The following is a 21,321-nucleotide window of genomic DNA, read 5'->3' as shown; positions in this document are numbered from 1 at the left end:
GGACTGCATTTATTCAGCCTTGCTTTTAAGAAGCAAAGACTGTACCAGTATTTTTAATGTCTTCTGCAGAACAGCCAGCCATGGAAGCAGTTTCTCTAGTCAGCTATGAGAAGAGCTGCCCTCAAACCCTGAAACCAAAGAATGCTTTAATCTTTGTGGTGCTGCCTGCTCAGGGTACACTGGAGAATGTCAGGTTTGCAGCTGTTGTTTCAGTGTTACCATCCTGGGCATTGCCCAGCACCCTTCCAGCCTGCCATGTTTGGAGAACCAGCACAGTGCTGTGAGCTTGCCAGGAGCAAGTGCCCACAACTACATAGCACTCACCAAAGGTGGTGCACCACTTCTCAGTCAAAATGAACTACCTTAACAGTCACAGGGAGTGCAGGCTTGATCTGCCTCCTCAGGAGAACAGGTAGGTGGATATCCTGCTGAAGTACACTCACTGTTATGCAGGTGCAATGAATTATAGAACGGTAGGGGCTGGAAGGGACCTCTGAAGATCATTGAGTCCAACCCCCCTGTCAAAGTAGGATCAACTAAGGTAGGTCACACAGAAAGGTTTCCAGGCAGATTTGGAAAGTCTCCAGAGAAGGAGACTCCACAAATTCTCTGGGCAGCCTGGTCCAGTGAGGCTGGCACCTTCTTCTTGACACTTATGCTTCAGATATTTGTAAGCACTGATCAGATCTCCTCTCAGCTTTCTCTTGTCCAGGCTACACAGCACCAGGTCCTCTCAGCCTTTCCTCATCAGATAGATGTTCCAGTCTCCTCATTATCTTGGTGGCTCTCTATTGGACTCTCTCCTGTCTAATAGTCTTCTCTTTTAGTATGTGGTTGACTGTTTGTAGTCCATATATTATATGGCATCTTTTCTAAACTAATAGTTGCTTGAAAGGCTGTGATTACTTTTGTCTATCTTGCTTAGGAGAACCACATATGTCCATGTGGTATCTTGAAGGCAGCTGAAAGTGAGATTTTGTCAGTTGGAGTAAACCAAAACCCTTGTAACTGAGGTAGGTTGATGCATCTCTTCTTGCTTCATAGTACCAAAAAATAAAAAACCACCAACAAAAAAAACGAACCCAAAACCAACCAACCAGCCAAAAACATCATCAGAATCATTGAATGGCTTAAGTTGGACACGACCTTAAAGATTATCTAGTACCAAACTCCCTGCCATGAGCAGGGTCACTTTCCACTAGACCAGGTTGCTCAAGGCCTTGAAGGGTCTCTGCCCTACATCAACCTTTTTGGAAGTACAAATCCTCAGCCATGCCCTTGAATGGGAGTGAATATAAGAAGGGCTTTATACATAAGGCATCTTAGATAGTTACTAATTAACCAGTCCTGTATCTTATTGACATCCTCTGCTGCATTTTGACTTTCAAAAACAAGCCTGACTACACTTGCTTTGGAAAAAGATATTGCAATATTTTATGACAGAAATACTGAAAATTAAGACAGGACTGGGTTGTTAGGAGGACATTCAGAGCTGAGCCTCTGAGTAAAGGAAGTTTAGAGTTAGAGTGATATCTAGAAGCTGCTCTGGATAGAAGTTTTGCCACAGTTGCATGCAGGATTCGAGTTTGAGGTTAAGTATGCAGTAATTACGGATAATAAACAATGAAAAATAGAAAAATTCATTTGGGAAGTTAAGAAAGGAGAGTCTATGCTTTGAAAAAAAACCAAAGCGTTGTTTGCTTTTGCATTATATGTTTGTGGAAAAGTAGAGAGATTTCAAATTGTGAGTTTTGGAACTAGTAAGAAACTTGAGTGCTCTTCCCCTCAGCCCTTCCTACCCCAGTTTGAAAGTATTCTTTGACTTGGCTCTAGTTCATTTCAGAGTTCATTTCAGAGGTTAGTTTTTTAACTCTGGTTTTACTATGGTCTGTGTGTGGAAAACCAGAGCAGCTGTTTCAGTGCACATACCAAACAGACACAAAGTTGAAATGAGTATTTCCTAGAGTGTCTCATGTCCCACAGTGGAAATGTCCCACTAGGCTTCTTCCAAAGTTCAAAGAATTCTCTTTCTTTTATATTGTCCTGCCTTTAGTAAGAACTTTTAATATTAGAGGTAGACAGCACAGCTTACTTTCCTTATTTGCTACAGCTTCACTCAGATTTTCTTTCTGACTTCTTGTTGCTGACCCAAACTGCAGCAAAGCTTTGTCTTTTTACCTTTTCTCCTCTTCTTTTCACAGAATTACAGAATGCCAGGTTGTAAGGGACCCCAAGGACCATCTGGTCCAACTTTTGTAGATGATAGTGTAGTTGAAATAAGATGGCCCAGCACCCTGTCAAGCTGAGTCTTAAAACTGTTCTTGTGGAGGAAAATTTCCTTCTGGAATCCAATCAGAATCTCCCCAGGAGTAACTTGTACCCATCACCCCTTGTCTTTTCCATGTGATTCCTTACAAAAAACAGAGTCTCTGTCCTCCTGGTAGCTGCCCTATACTGGCACATGATAATAAGGTCTCTCCCAAGGCTTCTGTTCTCAATGCTGAAGAGGCTTCTCACCCTCAAAAGCACCCTGAAGTGGGATCCAACAGACAGATGTAGAGCAGTTAGTGTTGCTGTTGCTAATGGGCTGGATTGAAGGCTACTTCAGTTAGCACCAAGTTCTAATTAGGCCCTTCTAAGCTGAAACCCTTTGATACTGTTGCCACTAGCTACTGGGAAGAAATCTCAAAGTAGCAGGCTTTTGGGGCAAGCAGAATATAGATCAGAAGTCCTGAAGTGACTGAGAAACTCCAGCTGTGTGCCCTTAAAGAATTATTGTATTTTGCTGTACCAGGTCTGTTTTTCAGAATTAATTCCATGTGGCTTTTTGAATGGTCTTATATTTAACACTGGATAAACACTTTTGTTTTCCAAATGTGGTCCCTGATTCTGTCCTCCACTTGCTGACTGATTGTTGATTGATTGAGGATTCCCATTTCCAAGAGCAGAATGGGGATGGTGCACCACCGTTGTGACATTGTACGTCAAGAGGCTTAGTTAATTAGAGCTGGTTTAAACAAAAAAAAAAAAGTTAATGAGAGGTTCACACAAGGGTTGGAAAATTCACATCTTTGGGTTTCTGCATTACAGAGCTGAGTAGCTCTCCTGTTTTTGATGGATTTTCCTACTTTTTTCCCCCATGAACTGCCAGCTCAGTTTTTTCATCTTATAAAATCATCTGCTTTTTGCGCACAAATAATTAAACAGTGGGAAGTTTTGTTACATGTTTATGGAACATCCTGGTCAGCACAGCTAATCAGGGGTTTATATCATGATATGGGACTCTGCCATGCTCCATCTGGAGAGGAATGGTTGACGGCTTACAAGTTTGTTCACAAAGAGTTGAGGATACTTGATACAAAACAGTTCTTGAATAGTTGCTGATCAGTGAGGCTGCAAATCCTCAACTACACTCAGTTATGTGAATCCCTCACTAATATTTCAGAAGTATACTTTTCCAGCTAGCCTCCTTTGACAGATACCTGTAGTGTGCTCCATCATTCCTCCCTGCTCATCTCTGGATGTACAGCAGCAGGTTGCAGAGGGCCTGACAGGGCAAAATGGTCAGAGTCCTGTCCTCACTGTAGAATATTAAGGATACTTAGCCAGAGGCAGTTTATTCACTCAAATGTATATTAAACCATACTGATTATTGCTCTCTACAGCTACCTAAAAGGAGGTTGTAGTGAGGCCAGTGTTGGCCTCTTCTCCCAGGTAACTAGCAAGAGGACAAGAGAAGCTGTCCTGAAGCTGTGCCAGGGGAGCTTTAGGTTGAATGTTAGGAAGAATTTCTTTACTGAAAGAGTGGTCAGGCATTGGAACAGGCTGCCCAGGGAGGTAGAGAAGTCACCATCCCTGGAGGTGTTCAAAAAATGAGTAGGTGTGGCACTTCTCAACATGATCTAGTGGTCATGGAGGTGTTGAGTAGAAGGTTGGACTTGATGACCTTAGAGGTCTTTTCCAACTTCAGTGATTCTATGGTTCTCTTTCTCCTCTTCCTTGTATATATGTATTAAAAAAAAACCCACAACAAAATAAAACCCTAAAAACAATAAACCGTTCATTTGGTTTGTTGTTCCTAACATGAATTTCTTCCTTCTTTTCAGGCTAAATAATCCCTCTCTGGAGACTGGTTTGTGCCACTGTTAATTTATAAAAAATAATATGCCAGGAATATTAGAAAATATTATGATTTATTAAATATAAAAACATTATTATCCCAAACTAATTAACTAGGATTGTCTGCCTGGTCAATGGCAGGTATTACACATGACAGGTATTAATAACACAGTAGGATAACAGTCTAGAAAACTCAGAAACTTGGAACTAAGAGGAGCAAACAGGAAAAATCTTATATATGCAAAAACAAACTTCAGTGCCAACTTGGGTCATGAGATGAACGTGGAGATGGCAATAGCTAAAGCTAAGCTTTAAAACCTTTAGGAACAATTAGGAAAATTAGCCAAAGTTACTCACAAAACTGCTGTGCTGCTATTCAGCAGAACTTTTGCTGGATAATGCGCTCTCCATAGCTGTGATTTGCAATCCAAGAGGCAATAAAATCCAAAATAGTAAATCCCAAAACAGAGGAAATGTGAGAGAGCGAGCTGCTACTATAGAAGAGCTTTGTAGCTGGAACGCATTGCTGCTGGAACACAGAGCTATTTGCCCTGACGACAGGAGCACAGGAATGCACATCCTCACCACAGTACAGAATCCACTAAGGACAGGTGCACTTTTCAAATCATCCCCTAGAAATTCCCTTCTTGAAAACGAAATGGCCCAATGGCAAATTACCTATTCAAATCTAGCCAATCAATTCAAAATGCTCTACAGCGCACAAACTGCACACACATTCTCGAGCAGGCAGTCGCACGTGTCACAGACTACATGAAACACGTGAAGCACAGGGCTTAGCTCTCACCCCCACAGCCAGACTCGATGGCAACTGCCTATTGTCTGCTTCTCCACCTCACCCTGGACCCTGTAACAACAGAGGGGAAGAAGGGTAGTGGCAAAACAGGTTTGGCTTGTTCGTGCCTCTCCCAAGACAGCTGCCTATAAATTGTGGACAGCTTCTCTTCTTCAAATACCTCAATGGAAACTTGTTTCTTTTTTTTTCTCAGCAGGTAAGTGCAAAGCTCTTATGTACTTTACCCTTTGAAAACTGTCAGTGGAGTCATGTGGTGAGCTGAGAGATGGCCCTAAAACACCTATTTTACTCTTACCTCATCTGGAGTATTGTGCCCAGTTATGGGCTCCCCAGGTCACAGTGGAAAGGGAACTATTAGAGAGAGTCCAATGGAGGCTACAAGGATGATGAAGGGACTGGAACAGCTGCCTGATGAGAAAAGGCTAAGAGACCTGGGGTTGTTTAGCCTGGAGAAGACAAGGCTGAGAGGGGATCTTATTAATATTTACAAATATCTGAAGTGTGGGTGCCAAAAAGATGTGGCCAGTCTCTTTTCACTGGTATCCTGTGATAGGATATAAACTGTAATACAGAAAGTCCCACTGCCTTTCCACCACGGCTGTGTGTTTCCATCCATACTTAAGGAGAGCAGGTAGAAAGCAAACCCTGAAAGTGCAGGAAGGAATTTTTTTTTATTATTTTGGTGGTGGTAGTTGGGTTTGTTTGATTGTATTTTCTTTTTTTTAATCAAAACATTAAAAAAATAAATAACAGAAGAAAAAGGAATAAAGCTGTGTAGCAGTCTCTGGTTTACTGGAGAACTGCATAAAGCATTTTTGTGGATTAAAACTCTCTGATCTTCCCATCTGAAAATAGGGATGGGAGAAGAGCCACTCCCTTCCTGTCCAGATGACTGGAACTGTGAGCAGTGAGCCACAGCCAGCAGGTAGCTGTGGGTCATGGTAGGGGACTTGATCCCATGCTGGTGCTGGACATGCTTAGCATCGTCCTCCTCCTCCTTTTCTGGGACTCATAATCACTATGCAATCCTCTTTAGGTGGCGATGTGAATTTCCTTGCAACTGTCTCCTGTGAGTAGATGGAACTCTTTCCCCCTTGGGATTGCTTGTATGCTCACTGCTGAGAGTCTGCTTCTTGCCTTGCCCTCTTTTATCCAGCCACATGCCCACATTACTGCATAAAGCTTTGATGTATGACTGTATCCATTATTGTTCATTTCTCTTCAAGCTACATCACCCTTTCCAGAAAGGCATAGTTTCCCCATCTGGTAATCAGCTGTGAAGGAGCAATCACAACTCCAGCGAACACTAACTCTGATTTGTATTTAATAAGAGACTTTTGAATAACAGTTCAACCTCCAATGATTCAAGACAGATAGTATTTTTTGTTGGGCTGGTTGTATAAATGACAGGTGGTGGGAGGTGAGGTCAGATTTTAAGAGTAGTTTATGCCAACTTGTATATTTAATACAGAAACGTAGTCCTTAGATATGCTGATGGTAGAACTGATTAAAAAAAATAAAATTGGTATGTGTCCCACAAAATTCCAGTACTGAGACTATTTTTTGTATTGAAACAAATAAGAATCAAAGTCTGGGTTTGTGTTGAGTTGGAAAGAGAGGAAAACGAAAAGCAGAGGGTTTGAGGTGGTGTTCAGCTGGTTCATTTTGAACAGCTGTAGCACCTCAGGCAAGCTGTCATTCTCAGGCAACCTGCTGTCATTCTCCCAGCAGAGCTTCCTGCCATGAGTGTGTTTCACACTAAGTGCAGAGGGTGACCCAGCAGCAAAGTGAGAAGTAGCATGGGCAAGAGTCCAAGATGACAGGAACTCAACTAAAATTCTTGGGGGTCATTAATAATCTGTAGTAGGAGAGCCAACTAGTGTTAAATGTGGCAAAACCAAAACTTTCCCACTTGGACTGACAAATGAAACAAAAATCCTTGCCTGGCCCAGTAATAACTTTGGGTTGGTTTTGGTTTTGTTTGTTTGTTGGTTTTATTTGTGGGTTGTTTGTTTGTTTTTTTTTTTTTTGGTGAGAAACCAAGGCAAATGAATGGGTACTACACAGAACATCATGTGTCTGTTACCAAATTGCAACAAATAGTGGAAAGACAAGACAGAAATGCTGCTGGTGTTATAATAGCCTTCAGGTAAACAAAGTGCCATGAAATTCTTGTGTGCTTTCTACTAATATTTACTAGCAGTGCCCCATCACACTGCCCATGCTCTGCAAAGTCAGTCTGCATCTGCCCTACAGAAAGGCAAACTGGTATTGGTGAATAATTTTGCTTCCTGTTTTAACAGGATGAGATGACTGGAGGTCTAGAACCTTAACATGCCTGCTGTTTGGAGACTCCATGTAGAAGAGTGCTGAGAGTCCTCTCATGTTCCTTTTGCAGCCTCTCATGAGGACCAAGCCCAGCAGGTCTGATGAGGAATGTGAGTGAAAATCTTCACTGTTAAAGGCTTTTTCCATTTTAGCAATTAGCTCTAAGTTCTTAAAGCTCTATCCATGCTTACTGGTTTTGGAGGAACGGGAGAAAATCAGAGTTTCAGGTGTCTCTGAAGACCTGAAGAAAACTGTTTGCTGGGACCAAATTATTACCCATGATACATGAATGCCAAAAACTGGACCTCAACTGAATAGTTAAAAGAGTAACCAAGTATTTATTTTTGCTGAGCAAGGCTCTGTCTTTTGCTGAAAAGCTACCAAATAAAAGGCAAACACACAGTTCCTGAAATGCTGTCAGTATCGTAGCTCTGGATGCTTGCTGTGTTTGTATTTCCAGCCACGGCAGAACATGGTACCAGTGTGGACTGGTGCCTTGAGAAACCCCAGAAAAAGTGTAGGCAGAACTTTCCCCCAGTGGTTTTTGCAACATGTGGTACTGTGGTCCAACATGGGTTGCTGCATGTTTGAGATCTTCTGTTAAAGAGGCAGTTGGCAGGGCCATGCCTCATTTTGTCCGTGTTTCAAGCCTTGAGGGGGGGCACAGAAGCTGATAGACCTGTTGGTGTTCAGTAAACAATAACTACTTTTGTGCATGTTCTTAAATCTTAACTCTCCCCTCCACCAGGCAAGGTTTAGGTTGGATATTAGGAAAAAATTCTTTACTGAAATAATGGTCAGGCAATGGAACATGCTGCCCAGGGAGGTGATGGAGTCATTGTTCCTGGAGGTGTTCAAGAAACATGTGGACATGGTGCTCTGAGACCTGGTGTAATGGCCACCATGGTGTTAGGTTGATGGTTGGACTTGATGAACTTAGAGGATTTTTCCAACTGAAACACTTCTATGATTCTGTAAGTAATACCCTCCTGCATTTCTTACTTTTAGAAAGTGAACAATTGCATGTTAACTGATGGCAAGTTCTGGTAAATTTGTATACAGAGCTGGTTTGGGTTTTTTTTTTTTTTGTTAGGATGTTTAAAGTTCCTTGTCTATGCCTTGTACTGGGAAAGTGTCAAAGAAAATAAGTTCATTCAGTCCTTCTTAGCATGTTGGAAGATGTATCACCAGACAGTTTAGATGAAGTGGCATGAAGGATGGATGTTTGTTTTCTTTTTAAGACTTGAAGATCAGCTAAGCAACAGCATGTTTTAGCTCTTTGGTTAGAGCTGAAAGATCTTTAAAATGGGCATAGAGGTGAGCTGAAAGCACTTGATGATGAGCTTCCCAGCATGAGTTTTCAGAACATAGCCTTGCAAGTGATAATGGACTATGTTTTGCATTTGTGTTAGCAAAGGATTTTGACAACTTAACCAATTCCAAATTTTCTGATCCTACATGCACAAATCTTCATGACTAAAACACCTTTTCTCTCCATGGTACATTTTCTCTTCATGATACTTTTATGATACCTCATACCATTCTCAATTTCTACATTTATTTTCTAGGAACAAAAAAAAAAAAAGGTATTTTGGAAATACTTGTTTATTGTTGTGAAAATAAGATAGCATTATATTCATATGTGTACAGACACACAAAGAAAAGATTCACTGTATATACACAGAAATACCTTGTACTCAGTGTAACCAAGGCTCTCTTCAACTTCTGCACAGCAAAGAGCAGAATACCTTTCAAATGTGCCTGGTCTCAGCTGCCAGCTACTGCTGTGCTTAGCAGGAGCAGCACTGAAGCTCCCAGGGCTGGCAGCCCAGGTGCACAGGGTCAAGTCACAGGTTGATGCCTACCCTGAGCCCAGCACTTCTCTCCATTGTATGGTTACCATGATCACAAAGCCCTGGTGCAACAGAATGGCTCAGCCCTGCTGCTGCAAGGGTGGGTGGGAATGGGCTGTGCCACACAAAGTCTAGACCAGCTCTTCTGACAGCCCTCAGGTCACCCAGCACAATGAGGTTTCTGAGTCATAACATCTGGTTACAACAGAGTTCAGCAGCACCATGTTACTTTCTTCTCTTGTGTTAGTTGGGCTTACAGTGGTTTATGTAAGCATTTCTTTGACAGATGTGTGGCTCTGATGCCCATATTTTGCCACTCAAGGCAAGAAGATACTATGCAAGTCATCCAGAGAGGTTCTCCAGAACACCAAAACAATTGCATTGAAGTATTCACTTGTTCAACTAAGCTGCCTATAAACAAGTAAGTAATCTTCGCTATTAACTCTAAAAAGTATCAGGTGGCTGTTGGCACATGTGGGCCAAGACCTACAGATGTTGTAGAAATGACAAATAGCTTGGCCTGTTTTCTGGCAGAAGCTAATGTGAGACTGTTAGTGCCCTAACCCTGCCAGTGTGTTAATGTCACACAGGAGACAAGAGACACTGGGTGACTGAAGAGAGCCTCAACAGAGAGTCAGAACTCTCTTCATAACTTGAAGAAAAAACCCTGTCTATACCTGGGAGGTCCCCATCTCAGTTCTGCTATTTTAAAACGCTTCACGCTGACTTCTTCTCTTTAAGGAATTCTACACTAGCTTCCACTAAGCCAAGAATAATCTCCTTTTTTACCCTTCCCAGTAGGAAAGTGCTGCCATCTACCAAATATGTGTACATTTAAGTACCACAGCCTGATTTTGAAACAGAGCACATGGCAGGCTATTGCTCAGTTCAGTAAAGAAAACTCAGATCGGAGTTGGCTGAATTCAGCATCGAGTAAACACTGAATATGGTTTTGTTTTGTTCTGTTTTCAAAAGAATGGGCATAAATGACACAGAGTATTTAATCATTTAACAATGCCTCTTTCTATTTCATCAGTTAAATCCGCTATGAAAACAATCTGGTGGGGTAATACACGATGAATAAATAATGGCTATTAATTTAGAAAATATCAAATTGTCTACATACAAAAAGAAAATTAATCAATATTAGTCACTTAAGATTCACAGAACACTTGCATGACAGAAGCCTGTGTGTCTGTCAGGAACAGCTGGAGAACCAACCATCCTGGCTTTAAAAGCAGGGTGCTGTACTGCAGAAGTATTGCCCTGCCTTGCCCAGGTGCCCTGGGGGGTCACAGCCAGGCATCCCTGATGCTTCTTGTTGAGGAGAGCCGTTAGGAGGCCTGCAGGCTCAGTGCTCTCTTCTGTTTTGCTAATGCCAGGTGACAACATGTACATCAGGCATTTCTACAAAAAAACCCAATTTTTCCAGGGAGGTTATATTTGTGCTTGCAACAGGAATGCTTCAAAATAATGCTACCATAATTCTAGCACAGTGCCTCACCTACAAACCAAATATTCCATTCCACTAGTGCTTTACACCTATGACATGGCCATAGGAGCCTCCAGTGAGGGGATCAACACCAGACAGGAATTTTAAACATGCCTTTTATTTGGGTTGTGCATGTATCTTCTCTTACCTGAGGAGACTTTTTTTTGCCTTGGTATACAAACTTCCTCTGTCCATTTCAGAGTTAATGAAAAGTGAACTTTCATAACCTCTGCCACTTCTGATCACCTCTTAAAAATGTCACTTTACACAGAAAAGACAGAAGTAACTGAGATAAACAGGCAATTGTACATTTTAGCTGTTCGTTTAGAAAACATCTGTATCCATCCATGCAATGTCAAGATTATAAGTAACTTTGCAGTTACATCTGAGCCCATTGCTATGGCAACAAGGTAGTCTTTATCTCCCACATGACTTCTACTGATTTCTTCTTAAAGCAGCTTCCTGAAATGAAAAACAGAGAAGCAATTACTAAGTTAGTTTCTTTCAAACATTGGATTCAAGGATTATATGAGGCAGCCCTTACTACTTTCCAGCTGTGGAAAATGTAGACACTGATCCTTTTAAAGCTAGGGAAAAAAAAGAACAACTGACATGGAAAAATGTGAACTGCTGATACTTTCAGTTGAAAAAAAGGAAAATGTAGATGATGATCTTGGAGTGCATGATTTTTGCTACTCTAGCTATTTTTAGTAGGATCCCAAGGAGTTGTACCGTAGTGTCCTTCAAACTAACCCAGCTAGCTGTAATTTGCTGCTTGCTACAGTCAGAGTACAGTTCATCAAAGTGCATATGCTTGTAATTAATTCCTTGATGGTCTTCTTCGTGGTTAGCTTTCATCAGGATTCTATGATTTGCCCTCTCTTCAGCTGTCTTGCAGAGAAATGCCTGAACTGCCAGACTTCAGAGAGCTTTCTTGAGATCACATCTTGAATTTGTTCCTTTTTACAAAAGCACTGAAGGTGCTTTGGGCAAGACGGTGACAGGAGGAGGGTAAGGAAATACCAGTTTCAGGAGATCACTAATTAAAAGTTTTCTCCAGGATAATTTAATTAATTAAAGAGCCATCTCCAGAGAGATGTGAACCCTGGACTCTCTAATTGAATGATTCTATGATCAAAGAACACAGCGCAGCTTGGAATTGTAAGCTTCCTATCATGGTAGGTGTACACTATACCAGACAGTGAGTTTTCGGGGGTTTGGATAGTTGCCAACTGTTAAGAACTCAAGAGAAGCAAACATGCTTTTAAAATCATGGAATGGCAAGGATTGGAAGGGACTTCTGGATACCATCTAGCCCAACCCCCCCCTGTTAAAGCAGGGTCACCCCGAACAGGCTGCCTAGGATCGCAATGTCCAGGTGGTTTGGAATCTCTCCAGAGAAGGAGACTCCACTGCCTCTTTGGGCAGCCTGGTCCAGTGTTCCATCACCCTCAAAGTCAAGATCCATGAAGCTCTCAGTCACTAATACTGACACATTTAGGTTTCTTCACCTTTTAGGATATATTTATTTAAGCACCCCAAGGAAGATAAGAATTTGGGAGGGGGTTATTTTCTTCATGTTTAGACCCAACACTGGAAAATGCAATAGGCATATGCACTAGGTAACAGTAGCTAGAAGAGTTAAGAAGGTTTTATCTGTGTTTCCAAGGGCCTACATTGATGTCAGTGCTTCTCTGACACCCATGAACTTTGATATTCCTCTTGACTGCTTTTAACACACCTTCTGGGGCTCTCTACACAGCTTATTTTAACAACTTTTAAAAAGGCTGAACCCCTGCAAAAATCTTAACCTCTGGTGTCCCAGCATTTCTGGACCCTTTATATGAAAAATTGTGTAGTAATGGTCACATGAGAAGACATCAAAGAAGTTAGTTACCCAGAGAAGACATTTTACTCACATTTGATGCTGCCTAACAAACTCTGCAAACTGACGGTCTTTAGCATACAGCTCTATAATTCGAATTCTGTCCTGAATCTCCTAGAATATAAGAAACATAATTTTAAGTATATAATAGAAATGAGAATACTACTGAAATACCTAATTTCTGGGGGCTGGAGAATACAACTCCTATTGTTTGCTATTTCAGTTAGTAGAGTCTCCAATCCTAACATTCTTCTTTAGACACCTTTTTGGGATTTGTTTTTTTTTTTTTTTTTGTTTTGCTTTGTTTTTATTTTTTTTTAACTAAGAACTTCATTGGAATCCCAGTAATGTTACTTTTAACTCACATTCAAAGTTTGGAGAGAGTGTGGAATTTCAACAGGCTTTAACAAAACCATTTCTCTCTCACAGACACTTCGCCAATGAGCCCAGCTACAGGCTGGAATGACACCTCTCACAGATCTGTGGCTAGGTTCTGGATGTAAATACCTTGTCATCAGCCTTCCAGAACAAACCCTGGATACTATGTAGACAGGAAGAAAGGAGATGGATGCGATCTAACTTGTAAGTTATGGGAAAACCTGAACTTTGTTTAAAAAAGACAAAAAAAATGCAAAAGGATCTGGCTGCACCAGGTTTTCACATTACTCTTACTTAAGGTAGATGGCATTAAAACCAAAAGGCTGCTTTGAGCAACACAAACAAACCTCCCCAAATCCTGTGAAGTTGTTGTCAGTTGTTGCTCATTTAGAAATGAACGATTTTTCCAGGGAGATTTTGTTTGTAATAGGAATGCCTTAAAATTGTCAGGAGCAGTTGGCTCCTTTATCATGGAATAATAGAAGGATTTGAGTTGGAAGGAACCTTAAAGATCATCTAGTTCCAACCCCCCTGACATGGGCAGGGACACCTCCCACTAGACCAATTTGCTCAAACCCTCATCCAGCACGATCTTAAATATTTCCGGGGATGAGGCAGATACACCTTCTCTGGGCAACCCGTTCCCAGTGTCTCACCACTCTCAGAGTAAAGAATTTCTTCCTAATGTCCAACCTAAGCCTACCCTGCTCTAGTTTAAAACCATTGCCACTTGTCCTTTCAGAACATGCCCTTATAAAAAGTCCCTCTCCACCTTTCCTGTGTGCCCCTTCATGTACTGGAAGGCTGCTGTAAAGTCTCACTGCAGCCTTCCATCTCCAGGCTGAACAGACCCATCTCCCTCAGCCTGTCTTAGTAGAAGAGATGCTCCACCCCTCTGATTATCTTAGTGACCCTCCTCTGGACCGACCTTCTGCAACAGATCCACATCCTTGTGCTGGGGCCTCCAGTGCTGGACAAATCATGTCAAATCCATTATTGGTCAGAACACACCCATTCCTTTCTCTGCACCTAATAGCAAGCACGGAAAGAAACCCTTTCTTCTCTTAAATAGTTGCATCAGCCATAGTTGCAACTTCTTTATCTAGAGCATAGGTGCTGGGGAAAGACTGGGCCCACCTCTCAGATTGCAAGTGTTGAATAAGGTTGTTGTTCACATGATCTTTTCCATGCCACTACAAAAACAAGGTCATTTACCTCCTTAGTAAGCTCACTGTTCTCATAAATGTGCCTTATCTCTTCACTGCTGTAGTCTGTGGATGTCTCTGCACTGGTAGAACTGTAGGACGTTAGCTGAGGGTATCTCCGGTAATAATGGCTGTAGCCAGTCGTATCACTTTCATACATGGGGTTGTATTTAACTGCATTCTCAATGGATGAGAGGCTGTCACCCTGCCTGGGGGAGCAATAAACAAACTGTCAGCTTCTCTGCAGCCTGGAAGGGCAGCAGACAGATTTAGGAAGCCTGGCATTTGGAGACACCTGAACATACTGTTGCTTGTCAACTGTGTGATATAAGACTTAAGACAGAATTATCCTTATAGTAGCAGATGTGGTTTAAAACATGAGATGGTATCACTTACCCCTGTGACTCCTCAGTATCACTCTTTGTGTACTGGTCTCGAAGGGTTCTGGCCAAGAAGAAGATGACAGCAGAGGCCACAAGAAGGAATCCTGCCACAGAAGCAATTGCAATACCCACAACCAGTGGCTCAGACACATACTCTTCACAGTGCTCCCCTCTGTACCACCAGTTCTCTCCTACACGACACCTGCAGCAAGGAAAGACAGGGAAATCAAACACCAGCAAAAGCTCTGCTTCATGTAAGTGTATTTAATCTCCTGCTATGAACTGGTCTCATTTAAGTCCCCTCAATAAGTAACTTTTTTATGTTCAAACACAAACTTTGTGGGCAAGAGGATCAATGGTATCCCGGGGTTCATCAAGAAAAGTGTGTCCTGCAGGTCTAGGGAGGTTGTTGTCCCCCTCTGCTTTGCCCTGTGATAAGACCACACCTGGAATACTCTCTGCAGTTTAGGACTCCTTGCTTCAAGAGAGACAGGAGTCTACTGGAGAGAGTTCAACAGAGAGCTGCAAGGAAGATTAAGGGACTGAAACATCTCTCCAATGAAGAAAGACTGAGAGAACTGGGGCTGTTTAGTCTGGAGAAAAGAAGGCTGAGATGAGATCTTATCAACATTGATAAATATCTGAGGGGTGGGTGTCAAGAAGGAGCCAGTTTGTTATGGTGTCACCCAATTATAGGATAAGGAACAGCAGGTTTAAACTGGAACACAGGAAATTCCACCTCAACACGAGGAGAAACTTCTTTACTGTGAGGGTGATAGAGCACTGGACCAGTGTACTCAAAGATGTTGTGGAGTCTCCTTCTCTGGAGACTTCCAAAACCCACCTGGATGCATTCCTGTGTGGCCTGCCCTAGGTGATCCTGCTTTGACAGGGAGGTTGGACTGGATGATCGCCAGAGGTCCTTTCCAACCCCTAATATTGTATGATTCTATGATTCTATGATTATGACTATTGTGAACAGCCTTTTTGATACAGAATCGTGGAAGGGACCTTTGAGGGTCATGCTGTCTAACAGCCCTAGATTGAGCAGGGGAATTTTGAACTAGATCACTTTGCTCAGAGCCCTGTCCAGTCTGACCTTGAATATTCCATGTAACAAAATACAAATGAAGTTGTATTAAACAAGCAGAATGTTAACCATTGTGGGGTTCACTATGCTATAAGTTACAACAATACCTAAAATAAATAACGAGAAAGAAATATGTGTCCAAGGTTCTATCTTTGTTGTCCAAAGGAGCATTTGGTATTTCTGCCTTGCTGTGGTGTTGAACCTGAGAGCTTTGATGTTAATACTGACTTTAAATATTCCAGCAAAAATAGTATGTTTGCATTCTGTGTGTTTGGGATTTCTTGCTATTAAAATTCAAGAAGTCGTAAGCAATGAACCTAGTTAATAAGAAATATCAGTAAATTAGGTCTTCTAACATCAATAACTGAAACAGTTTTTGAAAGTAGTAAGCAATAATTTAAATTTTTCAGAAGAGTTCTTAATACCTACTGGTCAGAGCATGCTTGAGTTCAGACATTTACCTGGTTCCAATTAACACAATTACAGAAATATGATAACATTGGTACTACATCTGTGACATTATCCATTTTTATAGCTTTAAATATGGTTTCCTTTCTCCTAACTGCTAGGGCTCTAAGATTCTCTTCCAAGATGTTCAAGGTAAGCTTTGAAAAAAAGAAAAAAAATCAAACAAGGAATCCCAACACCTGAAGTAATATCACAGACTCATTTAGGTTGGAAAAGACTTTTAAGATCATCTAGTCTAATCATTATCTCACTCTACCAAGTCTGGTGTTAACCCTCATCTCCACATCTTGGAGTCTTTTAAACACCTCCAGGGATGGGGTTTCAACCACCTCAATCTTTTTGTGAACCACACCTGATTTCTCCTAAATCACCAATGATTTACTTCTATGACCTTTACTTAACCAACAGTACGATTTTTAATATATTTATCCTGTGTGGATGTACATTTCAGATACAAAGTTTTGTGGTGGAATTAACTCCTATGTACTTTATGAGGCATTTAACACTTGGCTAATTGAAAAAAAACCTGGAGATAAATTCTGTGCCCAAAGGTCAAGGAAGGCAATTTGTAAATTCCATCGCTACCATTTCTCCAAGTTAGTTTTATTTCCTGATGTTTCTGCTTTATAAAAGAAATTCTTTTTATTGTCTCATTTCCAATTATGCATAGGAAAACAAATGTTAATATTGGGACCAATGCTCAGCAGCATAAGAAGAATGATAATCATTATGTCTCACATTATCTTATGGAATTTTGCACAGATCTTGTAGGATGTTATGTGCAAATAAAGTGGCTGGACATGGAAAGACATTTTGTCAAACAGGAAGGAAGGGAGGAAAGAAAGGAGAGTGAGGGAAAGAGAGGGAAAGAGAAAGAGAGAAAAAGAGAGAGAGAAGAGAGAGAAGAAAGAAAGAAAGAAGAAAGAAAGAAAGAAAGAAAGAAAGAAAGAAAGAAAGAAAGAAAGAAAGAAAGAAAGAAAGAAAGAAAGAGAAAGAAAGAAAGAGAAAGAGAGAAAGAAAGAGAGAAAGAAAGAGAGAAAGAAAGATAGAAAGAAAGAGAGAAAGAAAGAAAGAAAGAAAGAAAGAAAGAAAGAAAGAAAGACAGAAAGAAAGAAAGAAAGAAAGAAAGAAGAAAGAAAGAAAGAAAGAAAGAAAGAAAGAAAGAAAGAAAGAAAGAAAGAAAGTAAGAAAGAAAGAAAGAAAGAAAGGAAGGAAGAAAGGAAGGAAGAAAGGAAGGAAGAAAGGAAGGAAGAAAGGAAGGAAGAAAGGAAGGAAGAAAGGAAGGAAGAAAGGAAGGAAGAAAGGAAGAAAGGAAGAAAGGAAGAAAGGAAGAAAGGAAGAAAGGAAGAAAGGAAGAAAGGAAGAAAGAAAGAAAGAAAGAAAGAAAGAAAGAAAGAAAGAAAGAAAGAAAGAAAGAAAGAAAGAAAGAAGAAAGAAAGAAAGAAAGAAAGAAAGAAAGAAAGAAAGAAAGAAAGAAAGAAAGAAAGAAAGAAAGAAAGAAAGAAAGAAAGAAAGAAAGAAAGAAAGAAAGAAAGAAAGAAAGAAAGAAAGAAAGAAAGAAGGAGAGACCAAGAGAAAGAGAGAAAAGCATGAGACAAGAAGGTGTTTCAGGATGACCTACCTACAGATGGCGCCTTGCCCAGGGCTGATGTCGCACTTCCCGTCATTCAAGCAGAAGTTTGGTTGCAGGTCACAGATGCTGTTGCAGGGCAGCCCCTCGATGCTCAGGTAGCCAGGATTGCAGACACACTCTGCTTCCCCACTCCAGCGATTTACTATGCATTCAGAGAACTCATTGCAGGCCTGGAATTTGCAGGGATCTGCTTGTTCACCTGAGAATACATAAAGCAGAAAATACTAATGAGACAGGAGAACATTAACTGAACAAAGCCCTGGCTATGTGCTGCCATTTTCTTTTTTTTGCAGAAATCCATCACACATCTTTCCTGAGTAACAAAAGGTTCTGTTAAGGTGAAGCAGTGCTAGGAAGTGTTCCTCTGCTGCACAGTGCATGTCGGTGATATGGCTAAGACCATCCAACAAGCTAGTCAAAAAAAAAAACAAGTATAAAGTATTCTTTTTCCTACTGGAATATGTCCTCAAGTGTTCTCTGGTCTGCTGGAACTATATTTTGCAAATAAGTAAAATCACAGAATGGCTTGATTTGGAAGGGACCTTAAAGATCATCTAGTTCCAACCCCCACTGCCATGGGCAGGGACCCCTCCCACTAGATCAGGTTGCTCCAACCACCTTAACACTTCCAGGGAGGAGGCATCCACAGCCCCTCTGTGCAACCTGTTCCAGTGTCTCCTCACCCACATAAGAAAGAACTTCTTCCTAAGGGGCAATCTAAATCTACCATGCTTTTTGTTTGTTTCTTTGAAATCTGTGAAGAAATGTTGTTTTTTAAAAGCGAAGCCTGTGATGAGCAGTGTGCAGTTTCTAAATGGCTGGGCTCCTTACTAAATTCTTAAAGCTTGAGTCAGTCTAAATCCCTTGCTCCAAGCTGTGTTTCCCTGCCATCCTTACCTGATTCCACATCCAGGGAGTATTTATCGATGGCCAGGTTCATGGTGTGATAGGCAGTGTTGCAGAAGTCTTCCAGGATCATGTACACAGCGTTGGTGACGTTCCGAGGCACAGGTTTGGCAAATTTCATCCGACTGTTCACCACTATGCTGCCATTTCTGAAGTTCAGGATTTCCAGATTCTGGAAGCCTGTCAGGTTTGACTGAAGGTAGGGCACCAGCTGCAACACAGGGGATATGACAGGAAAGCTGAATCTTTGAACCTTTGCACTGTTACAGCAACAGGCAGCAGGAACCTGAATTATTTTATTCAAATACCAGAGCAGGTTTACCTAGAGCAGGTTGCAATGGTATCCAGGTGAGCTTTGAATGACTCCAGAGATAGAGACTCCACCACCTCTCTGGGCAGCCTGTTCCACTGCTCAAACACCCTCAAGTTTAGACAGAACTTCCTATGTTCAAGCTGTGCCCATTACCTCTTGTTCCATCTCTGGGCAACTCTGAAAGAAGACTGGTCCCATGCTCCTGACACCTGCCCTTTAAGTATTTGTAAACATTAATCAGATCCCCTTCAGTCTGCTCTTCTCCAAGCTAAAAAGCCCCAAGTCCCTCAGTCTTTTTTTTATTAGAGTTGTTCTAGTCCCCTAATCATCTTTGTAGCCCTTTGCTATACCCTCTCAAGCAGTTCCCTGTCCTTCTTGAACTGGAGAACCCAGAACTGGACAGAATACTCCACATGTGGTCTCTCCAGGAAAGAGAAGAGGGGGAGGAGGAACTCCCTCAGCCTGCTGGCCACACTCTTTTTGGTGCATCCCAGGATCCCATTGGCCATCCTGGCCACAAGGGCACATTGCTGACTCATGCTCATCCTGTTGTCCACCAGGACTCCCAGGTCTTTTTCTACAGGAGAGATTCTTACCAGCTCCAAGAAACGCTGCTCCAATGCTTTGTATTCAGGGGAGTTCTTATTAAACAGGTCCTCTGAAAACATCATGTTGGTGACCCGAAGACTGAAAAACACAACTAGAGAACGTGATGGGACAGGAGTGCTGCTGTGATTTTCGTGCGTGGCCCAAGCCACACTGGCCATCTCTGTGGACTGGACACGAGTTGTTAGCTCCACGTGACTTTTAGTCACACTGCTTCCCTCCTCAGTCAGCTCAGGAGAAAAGTGGACAGTACTCCTGTGACCCAAGTCCACAGAAACATCCAGGACTTGCGTTGTTTCATCTCCCAGCTTTGTTGAGGTAGTCACAGGAGGGAAATGGGACAGAAGCTCAACAGTGCTGAAGCTCACAGAAACATGTGTGTCATGATCTGTACCGACATGTCCAGTAAAGCTCTCTAGGACATCAGTCTTATCTGTTACAGAAGGAACTGCAACTGAAACATGAGTGGCAGCTGTCACCACTAATCCACGAGTGTCTTGGCCTGCCAGGTCTTCTGTGAAAGCATCAGGGCTTACCGTGTAGGCATCTGGGTATACCATGGAAGGATATGTAGTCAGAACAGTTTCTGAAGAGATAGTGTCCAACCTGCCTATTGTAGCAGCTTCAGTTACCCCTGACTGCTGCACTGTGAATAGCTCTTCTACTGTTGTCCTGTCTTCATGTTGTTGTTCGATGATGTCCTGGTCTATGCTGGGCTCTTCAGGTTGCTCCATACTGACAGTCTCTGTAGAAGTAAGGAGACTATCTTCTACAGACAGACCTGTATCATGTGGTGAGACAGGGACCTCTCCAGTTGGCATGTCTACAAAGGAATGGTCCTCTGAAGGCTCCAAAACCAAGGATGGTTTAACAGAAGAAGATTCATACACACCCAAGGTTTGTGTCTGTGTAGGTGGTTCCACAGATGACAACTCTTCTGTCTGCAGTAGAGGTACTTGCTGAGTTGCAGTCTCTGGAAAGACAAATGTTTCAGACTCATCAAGGAAATCTTCTTTTATACCGTCCATACCTTCATTCTCATTTTTGGAAGGTTCATCATCTAATTTATTCCCAGAGTTAAGAATATAGTCTAAGATCATGCCTTCAGGAATATCATCAGGTCTGAATAACAAAGACTCATTGTCATCTTCAAGCCAGCTATCAGAACCAGGGTAGAAAACTGGTTCCAGTGTTGCTTCTTCCCAAGGCCAAATACTTGATTCCATTTCTTTTCCTGAACCATCAAAAGCTGAACCAGACCCATCATCAAATATAACTCTATCTCCAAGATACATATCAGTTTCATCTTCCATAGGATGTTCTTCTGAAGGAAAAGGAATTTCTTCCACAGGCTGGTACAACACAGAGTCTACATCCTTACTGCCTGCAGGACTACCTTGGGTTACTTCTTCCTTCTCAGCAGATACTGCTTCTTTTATATCAGTCTCTATCCCTGATGAAGAGGCCACTGTTGGTGCAGAAAGCAGAGGAACTTCATAGTCATCTGTAGAAGGGAGTTCTTCAGGCACAAAGCGAGGAGGACTTAAAGGCAAAAGGTCTTCAGATAGTCCAGTATCTTCAAACATGGAAAAATAAAAATACATTTCCAATTAGTTGTTGTTTGGAATAAAACCTGTCAAATTACATACATTTTGTGGTCTCTAGATCTGTGTTCAGTGCAACTGTATTCAGTATGTTTTCCTGGCCTTTGTATGTCAAAGGCAGAAGGACCCCTGTTGACCTCTCCTGATTTTAATTCACATATTCTATGGGCCAAGTGAAGACATGTGAAAATACTTGCATGCCCTTAAACAAGTACCATGCTGCACACTATTTCCTGGAGGGATG

General features: G+C 41.7%; 1 protein-coding gene across 1 annotated transcript in view; it reads right to left on the bottom strand.

Annotated features, from left to right (window-relative positions):
- Window positions 1-12,521: 12,521 nt before the first annotated feature.
- IMPG2 (interphotoreceptor matrix proteoglycan 2) overlaps window positions 12,522-21,321 on the bottom strand; it is a 66,569-nt gene continuing 57,769 nt past the window's right edge. Inside the window, exons 15-20 of the mRNA XM_054385736.1 lie at window positions 19,464-21,049; window positions 18,546-18,765; window positions 17,637-17,847; window positions 14,471-14,659; window positions 14,085-14,283; window positions 12,522-12,605 (exon numbers count right to left, since the gene is read on the bottom strand). Of these exons, the coding sequence (XP_054241711.1) occupies window positions 12,522-12,605; window positions 14,085-14,283; window positions 14,471-14,659; window positions 17,637-17,847; window positions 18,546-18,765; window positions 19,464-21,049 (2,489 nt within the window). The remainder of the gene's footprint in view (window positions 12,606-14,084; window positions 14,284-14,470; window positions 14,660-17,636; window positions 17,848-18,545; window positions 18,766-19,463; window positions 21,050-21,321) is intronic.

This window comes from Indicator indicator, chromosome 1 (genome assembly GCF_027791375.1).
Source record: "Indicator indicator isolate 239-I01 chromosome 1, UM_Iind_1.1, whole genome shotgun sequence".
In the NCBI taxonomy this organism is placed as follows: Eukaryota; Metazoa; Chordata; class Aves; order Piciformes; family Indicatoridae; genus Indicator; species Indicator indicator.
This window is presented reverse-complemented; position numbering and strand designations above follow the sequence as displayed.